Source organism: Nicotiana sylvestris, chromosome 1, assembly GCF_000393655.2.
Source record: "Nicotiana sylvestris chromosome 1, ASM39365v2, whole genome shotgun sequence".
NCBI classification, from domain to species: Eukaryota; Viridiplantae; Streptophyta; class Magnoliopsida; order Solanales; family Solanaceae; genus Nicotiana; species Nicotiana sylvestris.
Window position 1 is genome coordinate 18,826,978 of NC_091057.1, and position 18,406 is coordinate 18,845,383.

An 18,406-nucleotide genomic window follows, 5' to 3' on the forward strand; every position below is an offset into this window, starting at 1 on the left:
CAAGTTGGAGTTAGCTATTTGAATTATTACCGTCTATACTGCTTCAAAAATTATGTAAATTTAAATTATGTTATATCTTGAATCGAGTCATAAAATAAAATTGTTCAGTATAATTTGTTCAAATTAATATTTGATCACTTATCGTAATGGTCATATCAAGTCAAGTTTATACACATAAATGGAAGAATTTTTTTTTCTTTCAGTATTTTCCATCCCTCTCAAACTTTCTCATCCATTTATCGAGTAGATATATACTCATAAAACAGAAGGATGGGGAGTAAATTTTTTATTTTTTTTTAGAAAAAAAATTCATTTCCCTGGAAATTTATCATCTATATATATTGAGTGGTAAGGAAGAAAGTAGACATCTTAGTCAAGACAAGAGTATTGGAAGGCTGCTTCTCATAGCTAAAAAGATAGTAGTCTTGTACTCTTGTTTCCAGTTTTATGGTCCATTTTCTCACTAGTGGCTATTGTAGCTACTGCCACTAATTCCACAACAATGGCAACTGCTGCCTCAACTCTCTCCTATGCCTTCAGCAGCAGGTTCTTGATCAAGAATAATGGCTCTTTTCGCCACCGTCCAAATGTCACATTATCCACTGAGGAGCAACCATGTTCCTCTTCAGGTCATTCCCCTGAACCCCATCTTCAATTGCTCTATATACACTTCTGTTACAGTATATACATTGTTCTATTATGCTCGAGGTCGGAGACGAAGCTATATGTGGCTAAGGATGGTCAACTGAACATCCTTAGCTGAAAAATTATACTGTGCATAGAGTAAAGTATTAGTACTTGTTAGTAATCAGAAAATAGACTTCGAACACCTTTGTATAGCATACTGGCAAAACGTATTCAAAGTTTGAACACCCTTGTTGAATTTTTTGGTTTCGCCACTAGATTGGGTCTACCAGAAATAGCTTTTCTACCTCACACGAGGTAGGAGTAAGGTATGTGTATACCCCACCCTTCCAAGACCCCACTTATGGATTATATGGGATACGTTGTGGTTGTTGTTTGTTCGTGGTTGTAGATATAATAAGCCTAATAATGTAAATTTCGACGTCTATTTATTGCTTTCATCAGCATTATTGTATTCTATTGTCCTGTCTCAATCAAATGTACTAGTTGATCATTTCGGCGGGCACAATGGTAAGATGATAGGCACACAGTCAAGTGTCAACCCACAGACCACAGTTACAATGGGGTACTAGTACAGTAGCTTCTTTTTTTTTTCCTGATAATCAAGAAATTCTGAGGGCCAGTGGCTTATGGTTCAAAATTCAGTAGAGAATGGGTACCCTTTTCCACTTAAATACAAGGCTTTTTGTGTGCAACAAGGTTCGAACTATTGACGTGCGCCTATATTATGTGCTGCATTTTCACCACTAAACCTACTGATGCCTTTGCTTCAATTGTGGTTCAGTCTTTTTAACTCTTAAATTGACAACGACTCAATTCCAAAAAAATTATGTAGGCAGGGAACAAGAGATGGTTGTAAATATACATGTCAATCATTTATTTATGACAAAGAAACCAAAGCCTTATTTTTTACAAAGTCATAAGTAAATATGGTGGTTTTCATTATGGTGCCTTTGTTCTTCCCCCCTTGTACTATGAAAATTTGAACTAAAATGGCAATTGCAGCCTGCTATCAAGGGGCAATACTGTCTTACGGTCTGCAGAAGCAACGAGTACAGTTAAATAGCACGTCGAAGACTATGACAATGAGAAGACTTGGAAGACAAAAGAAAGCAGTAGTTAGATGTAACATTGAACTTGAGGACTTCATAGGTGGAGATCTCATTAAGTTGGATTTAGGTCAATGGTTATCTGATGTTGAAGAACACAAAGCCTTAGCAATTTATTCTCCACACGAAGGTGGTTATGAAGGGCGCTACCTTACACGTCTTAAATACCAAGGATATCATTTCTTGGATCTTTCTGCTCGTGGCCTCGGTGATCCTGAAACCACTCTTACTAAGTTTCACCCTGTCTGCCCTGTAAGTTAAAGCAATTCGCGCGCAATATGCTTATTCTTAAATACAAGCTTGCGGTATATGATTGACTCGCACTTGCAATTATGATGTTGCAGGCGCATGTTGGGAAGCAACCAATAGCTAGATGGTATTTTCCTCCAGAAGTTGATTATAGGCTTTCTCTACTTCCTCCAAATGCCAAAGGACTAGTGGTTTGGATAATCGAAGCCAAGGTTAAATTTACATCTTAAAATGTGCATAGTCTGATTAGTTTGTTAGCTGTATTTTGGCTAGATCTGTTAACTTCTTGACTTAAACTAATCAGGTATTATCAAAGGCAGAGCTGCAGTTTCTTGCTTTACTTCCTTCGCTTCGTCCTAAAGTAAAGGTCATCGCAGAGTGTGGTAACTGGTAAGGCTTCCCTTTTCATCTACTTCGTCGTTGAAACAACATTTTATGCAAAAGCTACATGGATTTACTTCGCTTTAGGCTCCTATGGTCAATGCAGAATACTTTTGTTATCATTCTTAGGCTGTAGATTCAAGAGTCAGGACAAGAATTTTAACAAAGAATGTTCATGTTTATTTTTGTATGTATAGGAGCTCTTTTATATTTTGATTCACCGCATGACAATTCTAGTTTTCTTGTTTTCGTTATTGCTTGTTACTACTGCTCTATTTTCATCTTTCCTCGTGCCGAGGGTTTACTGAAAACAACCTCTCTACATTCATTGTAGGGATAAGGTTTGCGTACTTACCACCTTCCCTAGACCCCACTTGTGGGATTATACTGACTTTGTTGTTGTTGTTTGTTGTACATGACAATTCTATTTATGGCATGTACAGGAGAAAGTTCATGTGGAAGCCACTCAAGGAAATTGCAGGCTTATCTCAATCATAGGAATAATAAGTCCACCATACTGGAACTTGACTATGCTTTTTTTGGGCCGAGGGTCTCTCGAAAACAGTTTTTCTACCTTCACAGGATAAGGGTAAGGTTTGTGTACATACTACCCTCCCCAGATTCCACTTTGTGGGATTCCCTGGGATCGTTGTTGTTGTTGTATATTGGAACTTAAAGCTATAACATAGACATTTGCTTAAGGTGTTGCAAATGTATACATCAATGCATATGAAATTAGCAAAAATTTCAGATGTTGTCTTTTATATAATCATGCATTATCCCTCCCATTTTCCTCCTGATTAATTAACTACATCACTGTGTCATGGCATCCTTGCATCATCCCATAGTCAACTTTCCAATGTGCTAAGTCCTACGACACAGGAGCGGGATTCTCTAAAAAGCCAAGGTCATGGGTGGCTACATATATGTTTGAAAGAGTTAATCAATAACCAATGATAGCGCCGCTCAATTCCAAACTAGCTGAGGTTGACCATTTGAATCATCTGTATCTGCTCCGACGCGTTGTTCAGTCCCATTTATTTTAATACTAAATAGTTTGTCTCTTAAGAGAATAAGAGTTCTCTAAAATTAGAGATCCAATTCAGGTAAAATGCATTGTGCAAGTAACAAATTTAAAGGGGCAAAACACTCTTCCAACATCAAAATGAAAATAAGGGACCTTTAGTGAACCTTATTACTAATGAAAAAAGAAAAGGTTAAATACATATACGACCGTTCAAACTTGCCAAGATTTTTCATTTAGACACATGAACTAAAGGTGGCAGCTATTTAACACTTGAGCTCGAGTCAAACTATGTCTAATTCATGGTTCAATTTGCACAGTAACAAACATAAAATCATTCTTGATATGTCTTGTGAACAGTTTTTGGTCCATTATTAGCTGATGGAGGTTTAAAACATGTGCACTTATGTGTAGTCAAGGAACATATTGGAACCCCTTCATACAAACGCCCCATTGCTTCCTTGTCCTAACACCATTGACATTGTTGAATAAGTTAATGAAAAGAAAAAATCATCAAGAAGCTAAAAATAATTGGTGAGTGTATAATCTATGTATAATTCATGTATAATATATGTATAATCAGGGTATAATCTATATATACCGGCTAAGAAAAGTAAATAGTGAATCTGAAACGTATTTGTGTGAAGATCCCCTCCTTTTCACACATTGCTAAACTTTACTCGAACACAAGTTTTTAGGTAAAAATATGTTAATTACCAAGTTCTTTTACCATGTATTTGTGCAATATTAAGCATTAATATTAAAAAAAACTGTATTCATAGAAGAAAAGATAACTATATCTATGTATTTATCATAACAATTTGGCTTGTAGATTGAAATTGCTTACCTAACAAAAAAGCAAAAAGGAGACCAAGAAAATCTTTAGAAATGTTGCCTTCTCCATTCTCGTCCAAGTTTTTGTGGTAGCACTATTGTAACTATATGACTATTATTATTAACTAGTATCAGTACCCGTGCGATGCGCGGACAAATCATTTCAAATTGCGATGTAGGTTATTTGAATCATGTACAAATAATCTTAAAATATAAACCTCTCAGATAAAAATTATATAACATGAGAATTTAATTATGAAATATGATATGAAATTATTGTTCAAATCTCGTAGTAAACAACCAATCTTTTTAATATATATTTGTAGCAACCTAACCCCTTGATTTTGGTACTTGTATTTCGTTCCGCTGTCGATATTAAAGAATACTAAACATGCCATATTGTGATATATCTTGTTCGAGCACATTAGATAATATTATCTTAACAAAATTCTTATCATCACTTTATTTTTATCTGGAAGTCAAATATATCTTATTCATCACATCACTTTTACATAAATCTTTTTTTTGTTCTTTTCTTATAGTTATTGTATTATTTAATATTTAATCATAATATTTTAATTATTTAAATTTATCAATAATATTTTAAATATAATTTAATTATTTTATTTTATATATTTTTAAATTAATTTAAAGTATAAGTATCCTCACACAACCTCTATTTTTTTTATGTACATTTTCTTTCCTACTACAAATGTTAATTAGTTTTTATATTAATGTTTTACCTAGAGCCAAAATAATGTCATATTTTGTTTTAAATTGTAACTTTTAATTAGTCTAAAATATTAATACATAAGTTATTTGATTATCATGTTCCAAATGTATTGAGTTCTTTTATAATTAATTTTGTATTAGATGCAATTAAATTTTCTTTCTTTTTTAGCTATAAGATACAATTTAATTTTTAATTTTTATTAGTAAGATTACCAATATTAGAAATTTATTTTGTATTTTTAAAATTTTATTTAATCATAGAAAAAAATTTCTTAATTGTTTGAACACATTACTTCTAAATATTGTAGTAATATTTTTACTGTCATTTTAGTTCTTTACGTAATATTTTTTTTAAAAAATAATCTTATCTCAAATTCAAATAATTCTTATCATTCTATTTTCTAAAATGGACTGCATTTTTAAAAAATTATGCTATGCATTCAAACTCAAACTAAATGCACTCGATTCAGATATTAATCGATAAAAAATATTTTCTTAATTGTTTGAACATATTATATCTAAATGTTGTAATAATATTTTCACTGTCATTTTATTTCTTTACATAAATTTTCTTTCTTTTTTAGTTTAAGATACAAATTTAATTTTTGTAAAATTACCTATATTAGAAATTTATTTTGTAATTTAAAATTTTGATTTTTTATTATTGTTTTATTTTTCATAAGTAAGATTCAATTTCGTGGTATTATCCATAATTTGAGCATTTACATCATAGTTTTTAAGAACTTTCTAATCTCAAATTCAAATAGTTTTTTTCTTTTAATTTCTAATAATTTAATATAATTTTACTATTTTTTTAATCTAATATATACTCTTACTACGTTTTATGTGGCTTTTCGTTAACTTGTAAATTTATTTAATATCATTATCGACTACTTTTCTTTAATAATATAAGATAAATATATAATTTTTTAATTATGAAATAAATATTTATTTTGTTTTAAAAACATTACTCAAAAATTTTAAATTATTTAAAATTTAATAATATTTTTAAGTATTGTATATTTATTTTATTTTATTTTTTAAACTTATGATTTATAAATGTCCTTACATTATCTCTAATTTATTTTTGTTGTTCAATTGTTTTAGTTTTTTATTTTAACTATTAGACTTGAGTTATGTGGACTTATATTATGACTTTTTTCTTATAATATAAAAGCTTTCTCATCTCAAATTTAAATAAGTTTTACCCTTTTTCTATGATAAAAAATCTGAATTTTATTTTTTTCTCTATTTATTCTTTATTTTTTATTTTATATTATTCAATACCTAATATTATTACATTGTCACGTGAATTTTTATTAGCCTGTTTGAATTTAGTATCTATTTTTACCACACTCATTCTAATATAATATAGATAAAACTTTAAAAACTTTCTCATCTCAAATTCAAATAATTTTTATCATTCTATTTTCTTAATTGGACTATATTTTCAAAAAATTATGTTATGCTTTCAAATTTAAACTAACTGAACTTAATTCAAATATAATCATAGAAAAATATTTTCTTAATTGTTCAAACACATTATATCTAAATGTTTTAGTAATAATTATGTATAAAATATTCGTTTGCACTATTTATTAGTATTAATATCAATTTATTATTCTTGTTATTAAAATATCTTTTGTTAATTATTTAATTTTTCTCTTACCTTATAAATAATTTGTATACTTTATGTAAGATCTTATTTTGCTGCTTGAAATTATTTAATTTTTAAACTCAATAAATCCTTAATATCTTAAGTAAATTTTAGTTTTATTTTATATTTTAACTTACTCCAAAGTATAAATAGTTATAGGTTATCTCAATTTACGTCTTTATATATTTTTATTTTTTTCTATTATAGATTTAATTAATTTTTTACCTCCATATTTCTAGCTAATATAGAAAAAAATCTATGAGTAGATCAATATATAATTATAAATATAGATATAGATATAGATATAGATACAAATATACATATAAATTTAATTAAAGATATATAAATTAGATTTGTCTAAGATCTATTTAGATTAGTATAAGATTCATTAAACTACTTCCATTAATTATGTTTCTATATATAATTTCTAGTTATTAATGTTGTCCTAAAATTGCCAAGTTGTTTCATTTTAGCTTGCCACTTGGCTTAACCACAATGCATACTACTCTCCTTTTAATATAATATAGATATCTTTTTGCAATTTTAATTGTTGCATTTAGCAATGTATTTATAGGAAGCAAAAGAACTGCACCAACGACTAAGCTTTTAATTGATGCAGAAATAGTGAAAAAATCAAACAACTTTATGGGCTTCCATAAATAGTGTATCTAATTAAGGAAATTAAATATAAGACAAAGGTAAGACAATCTTTTCTAGCAGGGAATATTTGGGAAGTGAGTTACTTATTAATTTGCCTTTGCCTTTGCCTTTGCTAAGTAATCTAAATTCAAGTTCATTTCTAGTATATAAACTCATTTATTGTTGAAATATGCAATCAGAAACCTCCTTTAGTAAGTATTGAATAATTTTGTTATTTTATCCCTATGCTCATGCCTATCTGTAAAAAGAAGAATAATGTTCAGCCAACTAGATTAACAACTAAAACTTTTAACTAGTGTCACAGCTCGAGCGATTCGCGATTAATATTAAAGAAAATTAATCATAAAAGATAGTTATCTTATTTGTTTGAGCACATTAAGTTGTTATTATTAGTACACAACTTCCTTTGTTCTACTATTAAAAACATTTCCTCCCATTTTAGCAACGACCACCTACAGCATTAGTTTTACAAAAGAATTATATTAGAACTTTTATTAAAATAAATCCTTATTTTTTTTGTTAATGTACATTGAAACAAAAATCAAATAACAAATTATTATAAAATAAAAACTTGCACATATAGAGCCCACTATGATTAATCTAGGGAGAATGACACAACTATCCATAAAAATAGAACTATTTACCCTTGTCTATCCATTTATTTTTCTACCCACAAACTAATTACATTTTTTACCCATAGCAGTTTTTATGGCAAATTTTCTCTTTTTTCTCCAATTCTTTTTTATTTCTATGTTTCTTTTCCTTTTTCCTTTTTTCTTTCTTTTCTCCTTTTCTTTTTTCTCGTTTTCTTCTTATTTTTTTTATTTTTCCTTTTCTAATTTCATTTAACTTCTTTTTTTATATTCTTTTCTCTTCATAATCTAATTTCTGTTTACCTTTTTTTATATAACTAGTATAATATACCTTTTGTCTTTTTTCTCATTTTTTAAATTTTATTATTAAATTAAAATAATATCAGTTGTCACTTGATCTAATTCACTGAATATCACACTGACTGCTGCTGAGCACCATAAATTACATAATCATATTTTAAGAATCAACACGTGATTGCCATGTAATAAATTATAACATCATATTGTATATTATAATAATACATTATTGTAATAAACTATATATTATTGAATTATATATTATATACCAAAATAGCATACAATATATGAAAATGATATTTTATGTTTTTCATTCAACATTACACTATTACATTAAAATAGTATACTATAATGGTATATCATATATTATTACAGCATACTGTTGTAGTATATTACACATTATTACAATATACCGTTAAAGTGTATTATGTACTATAATAGTATACAGTTGCATTATAGCTATATACTCCTGCAGTATATTGTATACTGTTAGGTAACTGTGTTCTTCTTCGATTATTATAGTATAACGTTGTAGTACATTGTATACTATAATAGTATATTGTTACAATATAGCTACATACTCCTACAACATATTGTATACCATAACAGTATACTATTAGGTAACTGTGTTCTTCTTCGATTTTCAGCGGAAAAATTCGATCTCAATCATCTCAAATCAACTTCAAATGTGATCAAATTTCAGTATAAACTTTCAGAAGGTAATATAAGCAATATTTAATAACATCCACTTTGGATCAAATAAGATATCTTCAAAAATAAAAATTGAACTTCAAGCCAACAATAGTGGATATTCAAACACACATAAAAATTCAGATTTGGGAAACTTACTCGAAGGTACTATAAGCAATATTATATAGCACCCACATCAAATCAAACAATAAATCTTCAAAATAAAATTTCAAATTTAGAAGCTTCAAGCTCAACAATTATGGGTCTTCATACACACACAAAAATAATAAGGAAAGGAGGTAGATCAATAGCTTGGGTTGACCATCTTAATGAAGATCGATCTGGTAGAGAAGAAATAGATCCATTCAAGTCCACTACCAAAAAATCTTGCAAAAAAAAGTCGAATGTTTTTAACATTCTGTACTTCAAATGAAAAAATGGGTGGGTCGGGTAAATAATTTAGGCTGCATAGGTAGGAAAAATAAATAGCTTAAGCTTGAGTATTAAAGGGTAAATAGTTTTGACTTAATGGGTATAAAGTGATATTTTCTCATTAATCTAAGCGTATGCTATTAATCATCATACAACATTTCTATCACTGATTTAATTATAGAACAATAAAACTAACAAAAAAAATTAAAAAGTTAAAACTTTTGATATTTGGTGAAAAGATATTTGATTCTTTCTCGCTACCTGAAGACTTGGATAGTATTTGCTGTTACGAGCAACTGCTCTCGGGGCTCCATAAACCGGAGTTCTCGGGGCGGCTTGCCAAATGGTTAGTTGAAACTTAGTGATCACCATATCATATATCAACTCCATACTGCCATCAAGTCACATGTTTTAGCGGATTTTGTAGCTGACTTCTGTACGTGTATACTACCTGAGGCCGAAAAAAGAAGCGCTTCTAGGACTCATATTCCCGGAACCTGGATCCTCTATACAGACGGGTCATCTAATATTAAAGGTTCTGAACTCGAAATAATGCTTTCCGCACTATCCCAAGAAGTGGAGAAATGTCACTCTATCACTAAAAATGAAGCAAAGTGTTGGCCCAAGTGAAGGTTAATTTTGAAGATTGACAAAGGAAGCTCAGACATGAACCAGGTCCATCCCTTGTGGTGCATAGAAACGGGTAGATTCGAGCATATAGAATGCACGTGACAGAGATAAGCTTAACTTGGTATAATTGATATCTCTTGATCGAAAAGGTTGCATAATTGATAAGGAGAAGGACTCCTTAATCAAAGAGAACACTATCCAAGATAGGGAAGGAGTTAGAAGTTGAAATCAACTAGACTTCATCTACAACCTCTATAAATTGCAGGATGTTCTCACTTTACAGGTATGCACAAAAATGCAGAAGTTAAACGTGAATTGAGAGCAAAATAACAAGGCTTTTTGCAAGCAGTTCGTGTGTGATTCAAGTGTGCAAACCTGAAGCTACGTGAACCAGATAGAAGAATCAATTCCAAGTGTTGTCTTTTATTCTAGTTCAATTATAGTAAGTGTTTACATATTGTACCTTTCAGCTTTATCTAGGGGCAATTGTAATAGGTACTCAGAGTATTCAAGTTAGAGTTAACTTGAAGTTGTCGCAACAGTTAGATGCTGTTTGCTATAACGAGATTAGAGTTAGTCCTAGGTTTACAAAAGTGTTTTATAAATGCAATTTTTGACTCAGTGATTTAGTGAAGAGCTTGGAAAAATCCTACTAGGAAGTAGATCGTTATTTTTTCACCTTTTGAGCCATGTGTTTTCCACATAAAATACTTGTGTTCTTTACTTTCCGCATTTACTATTTTTTGCAATAGTAGGTTAAGGAACACTTAGAAGAACCATGTCCTTCCATAATCAATTTAAGCGAAAAATTGGACACCACACAAATTACCCCCTCCAGTGTGGTGTTGAAGTTAAAACATCACAGAGTATGAAGTTGTGGTTTGAAGCTTGAATTAGCCAAGGGACTCGGTGTTACACATCGACTTGAAAAGTGACTCTCAACTCGTGATTAATCAAATTCAAAGAACACATGTGGTGCGAAAACCCCAAATGCAATAATACTTAGAGAAAGTCAAAGCTATCATTTCTTGAATCATATGTGTCCATTCGATCTATTGAATCCTGTTTAATTTACCACCAAAGGATGTGGTGCAGCGAATGAGGCTGCATTTCTCTTAACCAGAGGTCTCGAGTTCGAGCCCTGAATATGGAAAGTCCTTGGTAGGGAGCGCTTCTCCCTGAATGGGGCCTATGCAGGGTGAATTCGGATATAATCGGTCTTCAATGTGGGAAACCAAAAAAAGTCAAATTTAATTTAGTCCTCAAATAGGAATTCTTTAAAAATTAAGTTCCTTAAATCCCTTAAACATAATTGGCTCGAAGAAATTCATAGAAGGAAAAATGCATTATGCAAGTAATAAATTCTAAGGGAAAATATCCCTTTCCATCATATATCAAAATGGAAATAAGCGCCACCAAAGGATGTGGTGCAGTGGATAAGACTGTTCTTCCCTTAACCAGAGGTCTCGACTTCGAGCCCTAGGTATGGAAAAATCCTTGGTAGGGAGCGCTTCCCCCCCTCTCCCCCCCGAATGTGGCCCTACGTAGCCCGAATCCATATACAGTCGGGCTCCAATGCGGGAACCGGACACCGGATGGGAAACAAAAAAAATGGAAATAAGCTAGGGACTTTTATTATATTGATCCTTATTACCAAATGAAAAATACAAAACATATAAATCAGTTTTGGTCAGTCTTCTGAACTCTTTTTGCTCCATTATTAGCTGCTGGAGATTTTGGACAGAAGCACGCTTTTGTAGTTAGGTCGCATTTGGGATCTGCGGTGTCTATGCATTTCATAATTCCAGCGCAATCGGCATCGTTAGAGCAAAAAAATATCCCATTGCTTGAATGTCCTAGCAACAATGACATTGTTGAATATTAAGTTATTAAAAAGAAAAAAATTAACTAGGGTTATCATATTTCAACATATAAAAAGACACAAATTGCTATACTTTTTAGGGTACAATTTGCTAGAAAAAGAAAATACATGTAGTACAATACATACCATCAATACTCAAAAAAAAAATAATTATTTGTAGAAGAAAAGAAATTTAGTATCTATATATTTATAACATTTTGGCTAATATAATGCAAAAATAAAACTAGACACTTGATCTTTGAAGTATGAGCGATATCTTTTAATTACTAATAGCATGTTTCGTCAATTTTTTGGGAAGTTAAAAGTGCTAATTTTTCAGATAAAAAAATTATTTATATTAAAGTCTGACAAAATATACTTTTCAAAATAAGCGTATTTTGGAAGCTTGATCAAAATAAGTACTTTTTTGAAAGCACTTCTGACAAAAAAGTGCATTGCCTCAAATCTGTAAACAAAGTGTGGCTATAACCTGGTTGAATATGAACTTTTACGTAATATATATAATATAGATAAGTTGATCTAAATTGCGTACCTAACAAAATAAGCACAAAAGAGACCAAAAAAATCTTAAGGAGTATTGCCTTCTCCATTCTCTTCGAAGTATTTTGGTAGCACTACAATAACTATATGATTGTTATGTTGATGTCTTAATTGTTGCTTTAACAATGTATTTATAGCCTATAGGAAAGAAAAAGACATGCACCAAACTTTCAATTGATGGAGATATAGTAACAAAATAAATTCTAATATGAAAAAAGTCAAACAACTTACCTTCCCATAATAGTGTAGAAAATTAAAGAAATTAAAGCTAAGAGACTAAGGTAACATAATCTTCTCTTGTAAGAACTATTTTGGAAAGTGAGTCACTTAATTTTCCTTGATATTTGACAGGTAATTTAAATTCAAATTCATTTCTAATAAAATTAAGATGGTCAAATATACCATGGTTATTTTTCAATTACGTAGATGAAAGGTGGCTATTTTTTAATTTTACCCAGGGAAGTGCACAAATAGCCATTTCTCTATTCCTATTAAAATGATAGCCAACTTCGTAAACTTTTTAAAGTTTAGCCGTCATAGAATCAAACTCATACCTGTGGAACTGAAGTTGAAAATTTGGGGTATGAAGTTTCAAACTTTAGTCCTTAAGGTCTGAAGTTGGAATTGCCAAAGGGTCTAATTTCAGTTCTAAATTAGAATACAACTTCAGACCTTTAGGCTGAAGTTTTCAGGGGATGACGTTGAAAATCTCGGGTATGAAGTTTGAAATTTCAGTCCTTCAGGTTTGAAGTTGGAATTGTTAAAGTCTAACTTCAGACCTTTGGGCTGAAATTTGAAAACTTCACCTCAAAAGTGTGAAGTTGGGAACTAGCTAAGTCTAACTTCACCCTTTCGAGTTTGAAGTTAACATATAGCTACAAAAGCTTCCTCCATTCATAATTCATGTACCAAATTATGAGCTTTAGGAATAAATAAAAATATATAGTTAATTACTCAAAATTTTCAAGTGACTATGATGGTAAAGGTGGCCATTTTTGAATTTTACCCAAGGAACTGCACAAATAGCCATTTCTCTATTCCTATTTATATGATAGCCAACTTCGTAAACTTTTTAAAGTTTAGCTTCCATAAAATCAAACTCATACCTGTGGAACTGAAGTTGAAAATTTAGGGTATGAAATTTCAAACTTCAGTCCTTCAGGTCTGAAGTTGGAATTGCCAAAGGGTCTAATTTCGATTCTCAACTAGAATACAACTTCAGACCTTTAGGCTGAAGTTTTCAGGGACTGACCATGAAAATTCAGGGTATGAAGTTTGAAACTTCAGTCCTTCAGGTCTGAAGTTGGAATTGTTAAAGTCTAACTTCAATTAGTTTACAACTTCAGATCTTTGGGTTGAAATTTGAAAACTTTACCTCAAAGGTCTGAAATTGGAACTAGCTATGGAATATAAAAAGTTAGTTTGAAGTTAGCATATAGCTATGGAATATAAATATATATACTAATTTCTCAAATTTTTCAAGCGATTGTGATGGTTCTGTTGTGCCTGTTAGAAGCATCAACAGATTTATGATGGTACGACAAACATGCGTGAATTGAGGTCTTCTTTTTTATTCTCCTCCCCTTTGATTCTCCTTTGTCAAAATTATTGTTCCTTTGGTAACTCGAACCCATGACCCTGGGGTTGTAGATGGGGTGTTGACCGTCTGACTAACCTCTTGTCCGTAAATTAAGGATTGATTATGCATAAAAGCATGGTTTCTTAACTCATAATGGTATGTGGGAGGGACAGCCTTTCTGATTGAAGCAATATATGCAACCTTATTTTACCTCTAAATTTTGAGTCACCTTATAGCAAGTAACAATAGCTAGCTGAGCTACTTTCTTAAAAAAGGTATTCCGATACTCAAAGTATTTCGTGTTCACGCACAGTTCGATGAAGGGCATGTAATATAAATAACCTACTCTAATGTAATTGGCTTCTTCCATGACTCGAACCTGTGATCTGCATATAGGTTCTACATTTTTGTGAATTATTTATTCTATTGCTTCAACAGTATGAATCCATGTATACAAAGTTATATAAATTTTCAATTTTATGCCCTTTAGATACCGTTGACAACTTTTGATCGCTTCTTTTAAATACTAAATAACTCGTCTTTTAAGGTTAATTAGGAGCTCTCAAAATAGAGGTGCTTCAAATCTCTAAAACATAATCGGGTAGAGGTTAATTGAGAATAAATTGCATTGTGCTAGTAACAAATTCAAAAAGATCAGTAAACAAAAGTCAGAGTTCAATTCACATTACGAACTCTTGTAAATAAATCAACGTTTACAGTAGCACTCTTTTAAACATTTCATGAAACATGAGGGAGTCCATGATCGCATTTCAATCGCATTTCATATGGATTATACACATATTTTACATGTTTTAGTCTAAACCCTTGGATGGGCGGTTATTTAGATCTATTCTTCATAAGGGGAGAAGAGAAAGTATTAATTATCATATTCTTTTAGTATGTATTGGTGTGATATTTAGTGTCAATATTTAAAAAAAATCACCGGAAATGCGATTTTTCTTCTCCCCTTATGAAATACAAAAAATCACCAGAAGAAATACAAAACAACATTATCTATATTTGGTGTGACAACATTATAACTTTTTTTGGGCTATGTAGTGCAAAAAAAGGGAGAAATTCAAAAATAGCCAGATTTACAACTGGTCGTTCAAAAATAGTCCAGTTTCAAAAGTAGACACTTTTCATATAAAGATAAATCTGAACGAAAACACTATTCAAAACCCGGAAAATACGTCAGTATATTATGCTGGAGTTCCAGCATAAGTATACTTGAACTCTAGCATATTATACTGGAGTTCTAAGATAAGTATGCTGGAACTCCAGCATAATATGATGTAGTTCTATCATAAGTACACTAGAACTCTAGCATAATATACTGGAGTTCTAGCAAGTATACCGGTCCAGCATAATATACTGGAGTTTGGAGCACCGGTACTCCAGTCTCCAGTATATTATACTAGGGCCAGTAAAGTATACCGGTCCAACATAATATGCTGGAGTTCATACACAGGTGCACCGAACTTCAGTATATTTTGCTGGACTGGTCTCTGCTGCAGCAAAATAGTGGCTAATTTTCATTGACTTGGTAAACGCTGGCTATTTTTGAATGACCAGTCCGAAAACTGGCTATACCGTGCTATTTTTACCAAAAAAAAACCCAAAAAGAAGTACCAATTACTAAGCTTCTATTTTTTTTCTTTTTCAAGATTTAAAGGGGATAATAAGAGATCTAATTGGGTCAACGATGATCTTGTACTTAATGTTCAAATAGTGACCTAATTAATTGGAGGACGTTGTCGCTGTTTTTTCTGGGGACAACCTCCTCATAAATGGAATATAGAGAAGAAAGCTAGATTACTTCCCTAAATGGAAGATAGAAAGGTTGTTTCCAAGAAATACTCGGCTCAGAAAAAATATAATTACAACATTATTGAAAAAAGAACAAGAAAATATTTTGAAATATTTCCTTTCCAACATATCAATATGAAATTAAGGGGCCTTTATTGAACCTTATTTTTTATGAAAAGGAAAGAAACAAAAACCATGGTTCAATTTGCACAATAACAAACATAAATCAATCTCGATATGTCTTGTGAACTCTTTCTGCTCCATTATTAGCTGTTGGAGGTATTGCACAGATGCACTCATGAGTAGTCAAGTCACATTTTGGGATTCATATGCAGTTAATTGTGCAATCGAAATCTTTAGTACATTTAAACGCCGCATTGGTTGATTGTCCTACGAACATTACCATTATTAAATAAGTTATTGAAAAGAAAAAATTTATTAACTAAAGTTATCATATTCATAATATAATAAACATATACAAATTGTTTTTAGAGTAAAAGTGTAACGACCTGACTGGTCGTTTTGAGCATTTGCATTTCGCTTGATTGTTTGAGGGCATGAGTAGCTCCGTATGATGTATGTGGATCGTCGGTTTTGATTTTCAGGTTATTCGAAATTGATTTGGAAGAATGATTCTCAGCTAGAAGCTTTAAATTTGAAAGGTGTGACCAAGTTTGACTTTTTAAAATTTGACCTCGGATTGGATTTTTGATGGTTCCATTAGCTCCGTTGAGGGATTTTGGACTTAGGAGCGCATTCGGATTGTGATTTGGAAGTCTGTAGTAGAATTTGGCTTGAAATGACAAAAGTTAGAATTTTAGAAAGTTTGACCGGAAGTGGACTTTTTGATATCAGGGTCGATTTCTGATTCTAGAAGTTGGAGCAGGTCCGTAATGTCAAATATGACTTATGTGCAAAATTTGTGGTCAAACGGAAGCAATTTGATAGGTTTCGGCATCGGTTGTGGAAGTTGAAGCTTCAAAGTTCAATGATTTTGAATTGAGGTGTGATTCATCATTTCGATGATGTTATGTGTGTTTTGAGGCCTTGAGTAGGTCCGTGCTATGTTATGGGACTTGTTGGTATATTTGGACGGGGTCCCGAGTGACTCGGGTGAATTTCAGACGAGGTTCGGATCATTTTCATTCCATGTTACATTGTTGAAGATTTTCTGGTTCTAGTATGACCGCACCTGCGGAGTGTTGAGTGCAGGTGCGGAGCCGCAAATGCAGCAATGCCATCGCAGAAACGAGAAAAGGAGCTAGGCATGAAGATTGCAGGTGCGGGAGCTTGGACGTATCTGCACAACCGTAGATGCGGTTCAAGAGCTATCACGACCCTAAACCCAGACCCGGTCATGATGGCGCCTCTTGTGAAGACAAGGCCAGCCGACACACACCCAATTCATTTTAAGCCATTAAAATAATACAAATTAAGTCTTTAGCATAATAGTAATCCCAAAATAAAGGTGAATAATGCAATTTGCGGAATAGACATAGCCCAACATTGGGGTGTCACCAGTCATGAGCATCTACAAATCGATTAAGAGCAAAAAGAGTCTACATAGTCTATTATAGAGCTAAAATAAGAGAAAATAAGATAAGGGAGAAGCACTGGGCTGCGAACGCCGAGCAGCTACCTAGTGAATCTCCGAATCTGCCTGAGCTGGAAGAATCAACACTCGCTAGTGGGACCTAAAGCGCCTGAATATGCACACAGGGTTCAGGGAGTAGAGTGAGTACTCCAACTCAGTGAGTAATAACAATAAATGAAGGCTGAGCGATAAGAAATCACGTAAAAGCACATCAACATGCTATAAAGAAGCCGTATAAAACCAGTAAAAGCAATGAAACAGTGAAAACATATAAAGACATCTTAGTTCAGAATAAGTTTCTTTAAAGCACCTTTTTAACAGTTAAACAATTAAATGAAAAGCAGCTAGAACAGATAAACACATAAAAATCTGCCCCTCGGGCACAATGTCAATAGAATCTGCCCCTCGGGCAATATCATGGAAAAATACCAGCTCCTCGGGCTATATCTCATATCACAATGGGTACTCGCACTCACTGGGGGTGTGTAGACTCCGGGAGTGGCCCCTTACGGCCCAAGCGCAATATTAAGCCATCTTGTGGCATAATCAATAGGCTCTCGGCCTCATATCAACAAGCTACCTCGTGGCGTACAAATCTCAGGCCCTCGAACTCATAATCATAAATCAGTATATCCTCACAACATAGGCCCTCGGCCTTACTCAATCGGAATCTCATAAAGCACTCGGGCAACAATAAGACATGATGCTCAACCCAAAATATCATTTAATGTGTTAAAACAGAGTAAACATGGCTGAGTTATGAAAGCAGTAGAATATAGCATGACTAAGTACAAGTATAATGTCAAAACAGTGAGGAAATATCAGTAAAAATCCCCTAAGGGTCCAAATAGTTGGCACGAGACCCAAATATGACATTCAGCCCAAAACATGATGATAGCAAACAATTTTCAATCAAATACGCGGTAAAACAGCCATTCGGGATGGACTAAGTCACAATCCCCAATGGTGCACAACCCCACACTCTTCATCTAGCGGGTGCGTCACCTCAATATAGCACAATGATGTGTAGTCCGGGGTTTCATACCCTCAGGACAATATTTAAAATCAT

The 18,406-nt window shown here is 32.2% G+C and overlaps 1 protein-coding gene across 1 annotated transcript; it reads left to right on the plus strand.

The window, feature by feature from the left end:
* Window positions 1-366: 366 nt before the first annotated feature.
* LOC104223835 (NAD(P)H-quinone oxidoreductase subunit N, chloroplastic) lies at window positions 367-3,136 on the plus strand. Its single transcript, XM_009775331.2, has 5 exons — window positions 367-629; window positions 1,651-2,006; window positions 2,099-2,215; window positions 2,308-2,393; window positions 2,828-3,136. The coding sequence occupies exons 1-5, from the start codon at window positions 503-505 to the stop codon at window positions 2,880-2,882; spliced, it is 741 nt and encodes a 246-aa protein (XP_009773633.1). The 5' UTR covers window positions 367-502; the 3' UTR covers window positions 2,883-3,136.
* Window positions 3,137-18,406: the final 15,270 nt, after the last annotated feature.

What these genes read in the sequence shown, in the direction of transcription:
- LOC104223835 (XM_009775331.2), top strand. Translation starts at nt 503, where the DNA reads ATGGCAACTGCTGCCTCAACTCTCTCCTATGCCTTCAGCAGCAGGTTC. An exon ending in GCAACCATGTTCCTCTTCAG is followed by an intron (nt 630 to 1,650) that starts GTCATTCCCCTG and finishes TGGCAATTGCAG; the next exon opens with CCTGCTATCAAGGGGCAATA. An exon ending in ATCGCAGAGTGTGGTAACTG is followed by an intron (nt 2,394 to 2,827) that starts GTAAGGCTTCCC and finishes TGGCATGTACAG; the next exon opens with GAGAAAGTTCATGTGGAAGC.